Source organism: Pogoniulus pusillus, chromosome 4 (genome assembly GCF_015220805.1).
Source record: "Pogoniulus pusillus isolate bPogPus1 chromosome 4, bPogPus1.pri, whole genome shotgun sequence".
NCBI classification, from domain to species: Eukaryota; Metazoa; Chordata; class Aves; order Piciformes; family Lybiidae; genus Pogoniulus; species Pogoniulus pusillus.
This window is the reverse complement of record NC_087267.1, coordinates 16937288-16950665: the sequence shown is the minus strand read 5'-3', so window position 1 is coordinate 16950665 and position 13378 is coordinate 16937288. Positions and strand designations below refer to the sequence as shown.

General features: G+C 42.8%; 1 protein-coding gene across 9 annotated transcripts in view; it reads left to right on the top strand.

Annotated features, from left to right (window-relative positions):
- The window catches only part of FAR2 (fatty acyl-CoA reductase 2), a 152785-nt gene extending 140250 nt beyond the window's left edge, over positions 1 to 12535 (top strand). For all 9 annotated transcript variants that reach the window (XM_064142266.1, XM_064142263.1, XM_064142262.1 and 6 more), the window contains 3 exons: positions 2564 to 2693; positions 5529 to 5656; positions 7193 to 12535. In XM_064142266.1, coding sequence (XP_063998336.1) covers positions 2564 to 2693; positions 5529 to 5656; positions 7193 to 7355 — 421 coding nt within the window. In that variant the 3' untranslated portion in view covers positions 7356 to 12535. The remainder of the gene's footprint in view (positions 1 to 2563; positions 2694 to 5528; positions 5657 to 7192) is intronic.
- The last annotated feature ends 843 nt before the right edge of the window (positions 12536 to 13378 follow it).

Sequence of the window (13378 nt, the reverse complement as noted above, 5' to 3'; positions counted from 1 at the left end):
CAGCCCCTGACATTCTGCAATTCTGTGATTTAATTCTGAGTAGCAGTGCCTGTGTAAGGTTTTGATGCTCTTAGAGTTTGTTTTGGGTAAGCTGTGCAGTTCTCTTTTGATGTACTCATTGTGTCTTTTCTGCTGTGCTTAGTGCTGATCGTCGTGGCAGTCACATCTGCACCCGGAGAGGCCAGCCTGGCACCATTCTTCCCCAGACTGCCGCCTTTTATTTGTCACAGCAACTGTGCAACCCTCTGGGCAGCTCAACATTTCTCATCAAAATAGCTCTGTTTTTCTAAAGAAATCAGCCTTTTGATGCTCTCTCTTGCCCGTACCCAGTCTGAGAGAACATGGTGTTCTCTCAAAACCGACCAAGTGCTGTACGTCACGCTTCAAAGCAGCTGCCTCCCAGAGCCATTTTGTACTCTGCCCATTGGGAGAACTGGAAAACAATGCTGCAAGGCAGAAGGGCATTACTGCCATCCCCTCTCATACACAAAATGGCCCAAGACATCTGAGAGACCTGAACTTAATTTCCTAAGTCCCTGTTAAGCAGACATACCCCTGAAGCAGCTTTCATCTCTACCAGGACAGAAAGAAATTCAAAGAGTTCCTCATACCTCCCAAAATAAATGCCTTGGACTTGGATTTTCAAGGTCATACACTAGGAGCACATACTGTCAGCCCCTTTATGTATAAAGATGGACACTGCAGACTGACACTATCTTATACAGGCAGAGGAACAGCCTCTAAAACTAAGATATATTCTTTGTAAGAGATCAAAGAAACCCAAAGACATGAAAACCATGCCACAAAGCTGAGTGGTGTGGGTGTAGTCCAAAGGCAGAGACCTTGACAGGCTAGAGAGCTGGGCCCATGTGAGCCTCAGCAGGTTCAATAAGGCAACCTGTAAGGTCCTACACCTGAGTCAGGGGAGTCCCAAGCACAGTTACAGATCAGCTGACGAGTGGATTGAGAACACACCTGCAGAGAAAGATTTGGGGGCATCAGTGTCTAAAACAAATGAGTATGAGCTGGCAAGGTACACTCAGCCCAGAAAGCCAACCACATCCTGGGCTGAATCAAAAGAAGTGCGACCAGCAGATCAAGGGAGGTCATTCTGTCCCTCTACTCTGCTTTTGTGAGACCCTGCCTGGAGAACTGTGTCCAACTCTGTGGAGTCCAAAAAAAGACATGGACCTGCTCAAGCAGATCCAGAGGAGGACCACAAAGATGATTAGGGGCTGTGGTACCCCTCCAGTGAGGGCAGGCTGAGAGATTTGGAGTTGTTTATCCTGGGGAAGCCTCCAGAGAGACCTTACAGTGACCTTCTAGTACTTAAAGTGGGCCTACAGGAAGGATATGAGGAGCCCTACAAGGAGTGTCTGAGTGAGCTGGTGTCATTGAGTCTGGAGAAGGACGCTTAGGGTAGATAATATTGCCCTCTACAACTATCTGAAAGGAGGTTGTAGCCAGGTGGTGGTTGGTGTGGTGGTTTGAGAGTTCCCCTCCTGCAGACACAGTTCACCAGACTAACTCATCTGGCTGGACGTTCAGGATGAAGCTACATTTTCCAGTGCACAGACCAATTTACAAGCACATATGCACAATATATACAGGTATTTTCAACTATATACAAGTTAGAAGTAATTCAGAAATTCAAAATCCCTCCTGAACAGCCAGACTGCCCAGGAGGGCTCCAAACTAACTCCCTTCCTTCTTCCCACTCCCTCCCTTATCTCAGAAGGCTTACATGCAGGGGCAAGCTGCAAAAAGTAAAGCCAACATAAAGGAGAATGATGAGATCAGGCTACACGGACTCAGGCAGGACAGTTAATATGACAGACAGCAGCCAGAGACTGACTGACTTTATTACTATTTCTTGTTTCTTATATATCTAAGCAAAAATAATGGGTGATACAGACATCACTATTATTTTCTTTTTATAGCCAACGATCTAATTTCTCTCATTACAATGTTCAAATTAGCCTCAAACCAGCACAGCTGGTCTCTTCTCCCAGGCAACCAGGGACAGAAGAAGGGGACACAGCCTCAAGCTGAACCTGGGCATGTTTAGGCTGGATGTTAGGATGAAGTTCTTCATAGAAAGAGTGATTAGCATTGGAATGGACTGCCCAGGGAGGTGGTGGAGTCACCGTCCCTGGAGGTGTTTAAAAGGAGGCTGGATGAGGCACTTAGTACCATTGTTTAGTTGATGAGAAGGTGTTAGGTGATAAAGGTTTGACTCCATGATCTGGAAGGTCTTTTCCAACCTGATTAATGTTGTGATTCTGTGATCGATAAGGACTTTTTATGAGGGAGTATAGTGATCAGAGGAGCAGTAATGGTCTTAAACTGAAAGAGAGTAGCTTTAGACTAGATATTAGGAAGAAATTCTTCCTGGAGCAGTTAGGTTTGCTCAGCAACTTCTCAGCCTGGTAAGCACCAATGCAGTGCTCATCAGGAACTGCAGTTTCTATTCTGGAGTGGTGAAAACACATACAGAGCAAACCGACAGCTTTTGCATAAGGTCACATTGCATATCCAGCTCTGATGTCCTGCTCTGTTTCAGAATGATGAAGATTATCAATCGACTGCACAAGTCTATGATGCTCCTGCAGTATTTCTCCACCCAGTCCTGGGATTGGTCTTCAGATAATATGAATATGTTAATGAGTCACCTTAACACAGAGGACAAAAAGGTAAAGTATACCTGGAATATGGATTGCTGATCTCCAGTTCTGTTCATCTGCAGCAGTTATTTTTGGTGTTTTGTTGAGCTTTTAAATGACATTCACATTAGTGGAATTGCCTTTAATGTGAAATAATTTATTTCTCCCTTTTTTATTAAATAACTTACCAGGAGCCTTCTATCTATTACAGTAGAATATTTTCTCCTGAGGTGTATTGTTCATTCTTCTGAGATAGCTCAGTCACTGAAGTCTTGCCAGTTAACATAGTAGTTGTGGTGAACATAGTAGTTGTGGTGGATGAGCTGGGATGGAAAATGCCTGAAAGGTTTTAATGGGCACTGATCAGGGAAACTGCATTAACTGCATTAACACACAGACTCTAACCCTGAACACTAAGAAAAAAAATAATCCTGTTTTAAGTCCCCAAATAGCAATTAATTTGCAGGATGCCAAGCTCTGTTTTAGTCTTTATAGGTTTCAAATACTATTCCTCAAGAATGGGATTGTAACTGAAAGACTGAAGGAGTATGAAGAGGGGATTTGTGATAAGCTCGAATGCAACTTTGGTCAGTATCTGCTTGCAAAAAGGTACTTGGGCATTCACATCAGACTGATGCAAACATTGTGAGATTTTTGCAGATGCCTAGGAGTAGAATCAAGAGTTTCCTTTTCTAACCTGCAGAGAGAGTACATGCAGCAAATTCTAAGGGCACTGGCACTGATGTGAGTACAGCAGATGTAAAGGGAACCTAAATGGCATGATAGGAGTGTATCAGTTCTAATTTAAATTTCCAGAGACTCAAATATATTTAATAGAACCATTAACAATTTTTTAGAGTGCCCTTCCCTCTTTCCCCTTCTTTCCCAAGAGAAAGGAATTAGACGATTAGACGTGGAGAGAGGAAAAAGGTGAGCACACCCAAATAAATAATCTCACTCTGATTTGGAAGTTAAAAGGAAAATTTAACAATAAATTTAAAAAAAGGTATCTGAGGTGGGAAGGTTACAAAGGTATAGGGAAGAGAAAACAAATACCACCAGATTTTTTGATGGTTATGGGTTTGTCTGCCTCATTGGTGATGGCCACGTGGTAAAACAAAGAGAACCGGGAAGAGAGTGGTGATGCTGGTAAGCAGGGAGGCAGGGAGCAAGAACAGCAAATCCCCCAGCCTTTGGTAGACCTTTAGACAGGAAGGAGGAGTGGACTAACCATGAATCACCTGCTGGTGTTCAGACCCACCCCTGGTGGGAGGGGTCAAGACCACCTGGGGTCAGGTTCAAGGTCACTCCCCCTGGAGGCTTAACCCTGTGCATAGGAGCTAATTAAGAGAAAGATTAAAGTAAAAAATGAGCATCGAGGACTTCAGAGAGCTAGAAACTGTTCCAGTCTTGCCAAGCTGCTTATGATAACTTTGTGAAATGCATGTGTACTGTAAGCAGTATTCAGGCTTGATAGTTTGTGGGCAGCACAGGTTTCTCTACAAATCTGACAGACACAGCAGGATCCGTACAGTAGCTAACCCCTCTCCACTCAAGTTATTGCTGGACTGATACCAAAGCTCTTGCACCAAAGCAAATGGCTTGGCTTGGATTTGTTGCAGAAATCTGTTTAGCTTGCCACAGGAAACGTGGTCGAGGCCCCACAGACCAATGGATCAAGGTGATGCACATGGACTCCAGACGATTCAATGTGAAATATGCCAGAGACCTTTATTGATCATTTCGACTCTCTATATATACCCTCAGGGCCACAAGGCACATGCCTACACACTAGCATAATTAGTCAAGGAGAACCCACTCCATCAGCACAAACCACGCCTTGAATTCATCATTAACGTTATCTATCCCTTCTGAGATAAGTTACCCAGCTGCTTGTGAGAACCAAGGACATGAGCTGTCTGCTATTCATAGAATCATAGAATCAACCAGGTTGGAAGAGACCTCCAAGATCATCCAGTCCAACCTATCACCCAGCCCTATCCAATCAACTAGACCATGGCACTAAGTGCCTCATCCAGTCTTTTCTTGAAGACCCCCAGGGACGGTGCCTCCACCACCTCCTCCTTCACACATGGATTGGCTTGGGGGTGAGAGTAGAGTCTTGTTCTGAGTGTCTTCCATTTGAAGACTCTGTAAGTAGGAAATGCCATTCACTTCTCTCATTCATTTAAATAATAATCATCCTTCTTGACAACAAAACTTCTCCCTCTTTGCAAGTCTTTTCCTTGCTCTCATAGACAGAACAACTGCCCGAGAGCTTACTAGCTTTTTTTCCCAGTATAAGCATCTGAATTTAACTGGAGTAACTTTAAAAAAAGAAAAATCTCATTGCAGAGCTAATGCCAAACACCAGAGTAACCTATTCCTTGGGCTTCTATCAACCTAACTGCTGAGGGAGAGTGTAGTACAGCAGAGAGTAACGCTCGTGCAGAGGCATTGACACAATGTCCCATTTGTTTATTTACACATCATTCTAGTGACACATTAAAAAACTGCATGGAGGTTTTCATATGAATCCGCTGACCTGGGTGGAATGCCATTTTTCTTCCACAATTTTGTGTGTGCATATAAAAATATATAACTGTATTTATGCAAAAAATGCCACCTGAAAGACAAACTCATCTTTTTTCTCTGCCAGCTAGCAATAAATTTCTGCGTGTCTTGCCCTAATCCCCAGCTGGTAAGATGTTAATTGACAGCTCTGTTAGTTCTTGGAAACTCAGTGGCTTTAACTTCAGAGAGGGGAGCCTTGTCAAGAATGGAGGCCAGTGAAGCATTTTTGCTTAAATTGAGCTTGTTTTGAATGTGGGTATGTAACTATTGGTTTTTGTCTTTAAATCCTAGTTATACAACTTTGATGTTCGTCAGCTGCACTGGTCAGAATACATTGAAAGCTACTGCCTAGGTGCTAAGAAGTACTTGCTGAATGAGGACATGGCTGGCATTCCAGCAGCAAAACAGCACTTAAGAAAGTAAGTCATACCCAGTGATAAGGGCAAGAGTTCTTGGCTACCTTGAATGACTTTGAAAGAAAATTATTCTACCTGCATTAAACTGATTCTCGTTGAATGATGTGGAGATAAACATAGCATAGTTGTAGATATTGTTCCTTCCCAACAATGGAGCTGCAGTGCATCAGAGGGAAAAATGAACACAGAAGACCTTTGTCATTCAGAATTACGATAGGAAAGGGCCTGATGTAGATTTTGTGAAGCTCTTAGAAGTTTTTTAGCAATTCAAAGGCAATGCATAAAAAGTTCAGGATTTTTATGATTTTAAATTTCATTTTAATGTTCAAGTGTCTAAATTGCTTGGGGAGGGGGGAATGGGTAAAAATTCTTCCAAATCAGTAGAGAGCTTGTGCATTCAGTCCTTGGTGACAGGGAATCATAGAATCATAGAATCAACCAGGTTGGAAGAGACCTCCAAGATCATCCAGTCCAACCTAGCACCCAGCCCTATCCAGTCAACTAGACCATGGCACCAAGTGAGTGTCTGAATGAGCAGTTTGAGGCTGTCCTTCTATTCAGGTAAAGACTGTGCTCCTCCTGTCTTCTCCAGACGTTTCACTGAGATGTGCAGGCAAAATGAGAAGGAGGAGCTCCGTCAGAGTAAGCACCTGGTTACTGCCTATCAAGAAAACCATTCTTGTGCACTGTAAATGCTAGAAGCATAAATGAGGCTGTTGCCAAAGCAAGGAATCCTTTTGTTCATGGGTCACCTTTAAAAGATTTACAAGAACCTCTGTATCAAGCCAGTTACTCCCTCGTAGCCCAAACTAGCAGTCTAGTATAGTGCAGGGATAACAGCTCACCAAAATAAAGCGCTCTTACAAAAATCAAACTGTGGACGTTAAGGTACAAAGCTTCCTTCCCTTGGTCAGGCACTGGGAATGCAAGAAATAGAGAGCTGCAGAAAATTCCCCCTTGATAGGAGGATGGCAAGATGATTAGCATCTTCAGGACTCAATAATACCATTTAAATAGATGGTGTAAGGCATACACACACCCCCTGCCCAAAACTTCAGTGCTGCAGTACTGCAGAGGGGAAGACCCTTTATGATTATTGAGTAATTTCACAACACGAAAGGCAAGGATTCACCCTTATTCGTCAGCTCCTGCAAAGGTCCTCTAGCCTAGCACCAATCCTGCAGAATAAAAATAGCCAATATACCAAATCAAAGCAAGAAAGTTTTGGACCTAGGCTGTCACAAAGAAAAGATCCCTCTCAGTATGACTTCTTTTCTAGTTTGGAATGAGAGTACACAGAACATGAGAGACTTGCAATGCAGGTATTCCACCTTTTCCTTTAGCTACACCCCAACTTCAACAAAATCCTTGGCAAGAGAGTAGGGACATATGAGGCGCAGCGTCTTCACTCCAGCAGGAACAGCAAAGTGCCCAAGGGCCACTTGTTAAGGGGATTTTGTACAGGGTTACCTGTGGCAACCGAAGCAAGCTTTTGTTGTTGTTTTCCTCCTCTGTGAGATGCCTCTTTCTCTTCCTCAGGCTGAGGAACATCCGATACGCATTCAACACCACCCTTCTTGTGATCATCTGGCGCATTTTCATTGCAAGGTCACAGATGGCTCGAAACATCTGGTACTTTGTGGTGAGCCTCTGCTACAAGTTCCTTTCCTACTTCAGGGCGTCCAGCACCCTCAGGCACTGAAGCTGTCCGTCAGCAACCAGCCTCTTCCAGAAGGACCTCCATCTCCTCTAATCAGCAACTATGGGCATCAGGGTCTGAAAGTAGCAGAAAAATCCACTCCCTCCAACAGCAGCCTGCATTTATCATGCACTGTTATTTGTTCACCTTAAACTAATGCTTTAATACATGGTGGTCTTTCTTCCATAGGACGATGCCAATTTTTAAAGCCATAACTGAAGCTTTAGGAACAGGTCAAGCTGGAACCGTTCATCTAGAGTCTGATGTACAAGAGTAAGGATTAACCAAAGTCATTGTCTTCCCATGTACTACCTAGGCTATCTTAATCCCATCTTCTTCCTCAAAAGAGGCAAATTTAAAGCCTTGGGAGAAAAGAATGCCATCAGATCAGAGAAGACCTATCCAAGGAAATTAACCTGCAAGAGGTCTTCCTAAGAGGCTATTCCTTCATTCTCATGCAACGAAATGGTATGTTATTGAACAACATCATTTCACATTTTCAGTTTATCAGAAGAGGAGGGGGGAAAAGGCAATTACTGTAGGCCAGTGAACACTCTGAACAGTTTTCAGATCTTGTCTCATATTGCTCCTGAGGACTGATACTTTCAAGCCATAACTGAAGACAAGTATAGAATTCATATATCTGTGTTAACTCTACTCACTCACAGGCTACTTTCTCATGGAGAGGTATTTTTTGTCTCTGTGGTTGAGGTTGCAGTCTGTTAAACCCCTCTGTTCTTTTATTTGTCACTTTTGCCTGGATTTTTTCTTTTTGCTTGAAAAATGCTGTATTTATTCTGAGAATGAAGAGAAGACTTCTTAAAAGACTGGAAAAAAAATTAAGAAACTCTATCATTTTTGAGGAATAGGTCTTTCCCCCTCCTTCATTTTGTCTGCAGAAAGCATTTCTCCCTGTTGAACGAAAACAGCCTAACACTGTTCTTTGCACTTTCATCACAGCTAAATCACTTTGCAGTTGATCACTTCCGCTGGCAAAGAAAGTGTAGACACATATGGAGGAAATCTCATTGGGCTAATTCTGCTGGTACTCCTGTCAGTAGGAATTTAAAAGTCAGAAACTTGTTTTTTGATGAGAACAGTAAAGGTTTTTGTTGACTTCTGTGTTAAAATCATCATGCACTGTGAAAGCAAAGCATTTTGTCCTATGATGCAGTTTAGAATGGAACCCAAGGATCTTCCTGATGCTCATAGCTATTTGAGATACTTGTTCCACCAAAGTATGAATTCTTGCAGGAGGAGAGAGAAAGAGAGAGAGCTTTCTGCAAAGTAGCTGGTGCAACAAGGGCCTTAGCCCAACAGCAACAAATGTGTCATGCTATCAGACTGTCAAAGGCAGATCTAATACTGGAATATTCTTTATGCAGACGGCACCAAATAAGTACTTTTAAGATTACCAGACTTTAAAGCAGCTGGGTTTTGAAGTAATGCAGTATCCAGCTTCTCTAGTCTTTTGTCATACAGCTGTCTGGAAAAGTAATGTTACATCTACAAAAGAATGACAGTTGCTCTTTTGGGAGCTGAGAATAGCAGAGTATTTACAAAGCTGGCATTCCTCAAAAAAATGTATTTGTTTTTGGCAGTGAAGACGAGAGCAAGTTTTGGTGACAGTATATTTCTGTCTTAGGCCTCCAGGCTAGTACAAAAGTCTTTCTAAAAGGTGCAAGGAATTAATCTTCCTCCATATGCTCCAGAAATCTATTTTCAAGCAATTACCAAAGGATGTCTGCAGCAGAACCTGTCCAAAAACATGGTGTCCACAATGGCAGCACTCTGGCTTTCCCTAGGAAAGGCCCCAGTGTTTGTCATCTATTCCTTCTGATCTGTGCTTAATTAGGTCAGGCACCAAATTTATAAAGATGGAGATTTTTTTAAGCTCTTCCCTTGAAAACATATTTCTAAAATGAAACTTTTCTGGTCATTAGAAGAGCTGTTTTCCAGCTTCAGAGAGCTGGCAGTGCGTGCTTTGCATTCAACACTGGCAAAGTGTCACTGCCTGGGAAACTAGGAGCTGCGGGTTCAGGTGCCAGGGACCAGGAATTCACGTACAGTGTTTCTGTAGCAGTGTATATGGTAAAAGTTAGCTGCATTATACTTTGTGACCTGGCAAGGTGAGGCAAGTTCCTCTAGAACAGACTGCATTCTTTCAAGTACATGATCAGGTCATCAGCCAGCTTCTGCTTTTCTCCTGTGAAAGGTGAAAAAAACCAAAACAGACTATTTTGAAACAAACATCTATTAAAATCAGTAAACAATTCTAACTCACATCCTAAAAGTCCTTTTAAGTGCCTGCCTTACATACAAAGAGAAGCAACAGCTAAAGGGCTCTTAAGTCTTAACGCTGTGCACATGACAGACAAAAACTTAGGTCTCATGAAAAAGTCCAAAACTGCAGACCTGCTGCACCTACTATGTCTGGTCTATATCATTCAGCTCTCCTAGGAGAAAAGTGTCCTGTCTTCCGAAGTGCTAGTCATGCCATGCATTCCTCACATGTCCCTGTAGGCATTCACAGTTCTTTGACAGGCTCTAGTGTCCCAGCAAGTAAGAGAGGTACCACTTCTCACCTGAGCATATCCAGACCTGTTTCCTGCACATACAAAAAGATGCTTCAGGTTTCACTCAGAGCAATGGTGGTATTATGTTTTGAAACTCTTCAGCGTTTTGCTGAAGGTAACAGCCACAGCAAAGCTACCACTCAGCCCTGAAAAGACCCATCAGGAACTGCTTGGGATGTTGCAGAAACGCTGCTGCAGATGCTATGTACTCTTCTGGAGACCTTTCATAGCCCACACAGCACTGACAGCAGCTGGCTCCAGAGCTCTGGCCTTGCCTGAGGGGAAATCAAGCTGTTAGCTTTTCTCAACACAGACATAGCATGCAGTGAAGCTTAATTCTTTTATCCATTTTCTTGTGGCTTGAGATGTTTTCATGTGGTTGGCTGAACCACAAAATATTTCAGAGAAACCTCACTGGTGCCTGGTAATGGCCTTTGGGTGGCAATCATGACTGGCATCATCATGGAGAGCTGGACCTGGTGTAGGAACTTGTTCTCACCTTAAGCATTGACTTAGCTTTGATGTTTTAGTCTGTGCTTCTCAGTGTATTTGTATGTGCTCTGAAGAAACACAAGCCTTGAGGAAAGTATCTGAAACAAAACAATCAGTGACAGCCTCTCCTTTCCTTCTGTATTCTCTCTCTTGCTCTTTCATGTACACTCACCAGCTTTTGACAAAAGCCAAATGTAGTTGTTAAATCAGAAGTCCTGTGGTGACCATGTACCAGTTAAGACAAACAGCTCAGAAGCTGATATTTGGATATTGCTCATGGCTGAAGGCTAAGACCTTTTATTACCTGTAAGATTGAAACAAGACTCATTTTTTTTTTCCTGTGAAGGTAGCATGGTCAGTGCTATGGGGAGGAGAGAGGAATAGGAGCCCTTCTGCAGCCTTTGCTGGTCAGCAGAAGCATTGCTAGGCATGGAGCATCCAGCTCAACTAGCAAAGGGAAACTCAAGGAATCAGAGAAGTATGAGTGCCAAACTCAGGACTCTGCCTACCAAGGAGTGGGGGGAGAGCTGGATCAGCATTTTGTTATCAGCTTGGGTTCTTGTAATAACACATTTCAACTAAAAGGCTCCTAAGTTCTTCCCCCAGATACCAGCAGGCAGCAGAGAGGACAGCACTTAGCAGTCATTCCACACAGCCACAACAGAAAATATCTGCAACAAGACAGTGTAATGGGGTTATTTGTTTGTACCCTACGAACTTGCAGTGTGCTTATCCCCTCACGATGGCAGAAGCCTGGAGTGCTCCTGCAGAAACAACATGTACCACTGCTGAACCCCATGCACCGAGGCATTGTTAATGTTCTCCATGCACACCTGGCTGTAGCAATGAACTGCTGTGGGAAAGCAACTGTCAAAGTTGGGCATAACCTTGTAGTTAAGAAGTATCTTTTTTTTTTTTAATTGAATTGCAGTAACAAACCCACGTCCCTAAAATGAATCCAAATTTAAACAGCCTGTTGACTGACAGCCAAAGGTGTTGATCTCCAGCATGTTTTACCCACACAACAAAACTTCTCACCCCCTCCACCTTCTATTCCAATCACTTTGTCAAGACAATTCTTTCTTGGCAGAGATGGGGGTAATAGACATAATGGTATATTACAGGTTGCTTGCCTGTTACCACCTCCTCAAGAAATCTGTTACTTTACATTCAAAGCATGATTATGTATGCCTGTGTATATAGTTACATCCTTCAGCACCAGTCTTGTCACACAACATACAGAGATGGAGAAAGGTTAGTGGCGCTCCTGCTGAAAGGCCGGGCTTTGCTTGCGTGGTATGCACTGTTCCAATTCAGTTTCAGATGAAGTGTTTAAAACCTATCCCCTGACTCTTACCTTTCCAGTGTAAAAGAAACCTAACCTGTAGTACTATTAACCAAACCATCATCATGAATAAGCAACTGGGAAAAGAGGGAGGGGGGCATTCTTTTGTTTGTAAATAAGCTACAGCTTCATGGTCAGAAGCATGCTGTTGCTTTTCCAGCATCGACGTTCAGCTGCAGAAAGCAAGGATAAACTTTAATTACAATTGGATCCTTTATTCTAGTGCAGAGTAAATAACATACTGTACATTCCCCAGAAGCTAAATGGTGAATATCCCATTACATGGTGCTAAATGTCGGTATGAAGGTGGTACAGACTTACTGAAGAGAATTTATATATATATATATATATATACACACACACATATATGTATTTGGGGAATAAATAAAGATGTACTATCCCACTTTTCTCTATTGCTTAAAAGTCAGCTATGATATGAGTTGGTTGGTTCAGATTAACATGGAAAAGCTTCTAAAAGGTTTCTTGTCCTTACATCATCTTGGAAGACCCGTTTATAGCAAAGTAGGTACTCTCCCACTGTCCAAAGTTTATACAGTTCTATCTTCTATTTCTATTCTCTTGTTAGCTAGGAGACAACTTACTGTTATAAATCTTAATGACAAAATTTCTAATGTTAAAGTGTAATCTTTTGAGCTCTCAAATCAGATAAACCGGTGAAGTCATAAATTATGAGAACCTCAGCCATAAGATTGTTAATATGATGTTTATGTTATTTTAAACATTTAATAAACCAAAATATTTTAAAACTATGATCACTTTGCGTCGCTTAGGTTGCTGCAGGGTTGCTGCATCTGCACCACAGCTGCCACCATCCCGGCATGCGTGGAGTGGCAGCCCCACCTATTGGCAGCTGCCAGCACAAAGACCTTTTGCACAGGCAAGGAGGAGGAAAGCAAGGAAGGAAAATCGCCAAGTTTTGAAAGTGAATGTGAGACCCAGACCCAGGTACGTACGGCCTGGAAAGGTCTAGCTCTGATGAGCATCCTCCAGAAAGTGATAGTGACAGTTCTACATCAAGAGTAAGTTGGTAATAGCCCAATCGACTTTCTCAACAAGCTGAGACTATTACCCCCCAGTTCTTATTTTTACAAGGTAAAGATTCTAATTTACACTTGGTGTTAACATCACAATGCTTTTTGTGAAGGGCTTTAAGAGTCCATAGAACTATGGCTGGATGTTAGGAGGAAGTTGTTGGCAGAGAGAGTGATTTGCCACTGGAATGGGCTGCCCAGGGAGGTGGTGGAGTCACTGTCCCTGGAGGTCTTCAAGAAAAGAGTGGCTGAGGCACTTAGTGCCATGGTCTAGTTGACTGGATAGGGCTGGGTGCTAGGTTGGCCTGGATGATCTTGGAGGTCTCTTCCAACCTGGTTGATTATATGATTCTATGGCATGGTTGTATTTCAAGACCCTGCCATACAGCAGGACCAGTTTAAGGACGGTTTCGCATCGGTGCGCGTGGGTGGGAAGTAATCATGGTTTAAATGTGTTTCCAAGACAATAATGCTCCAGGCTGTTGGCTAAAGCTTTCATCTAGCAGTTCTCAGCATTGCCAAGAACATTCTGACTATGACAAATACTTCGCTGTACCTCAG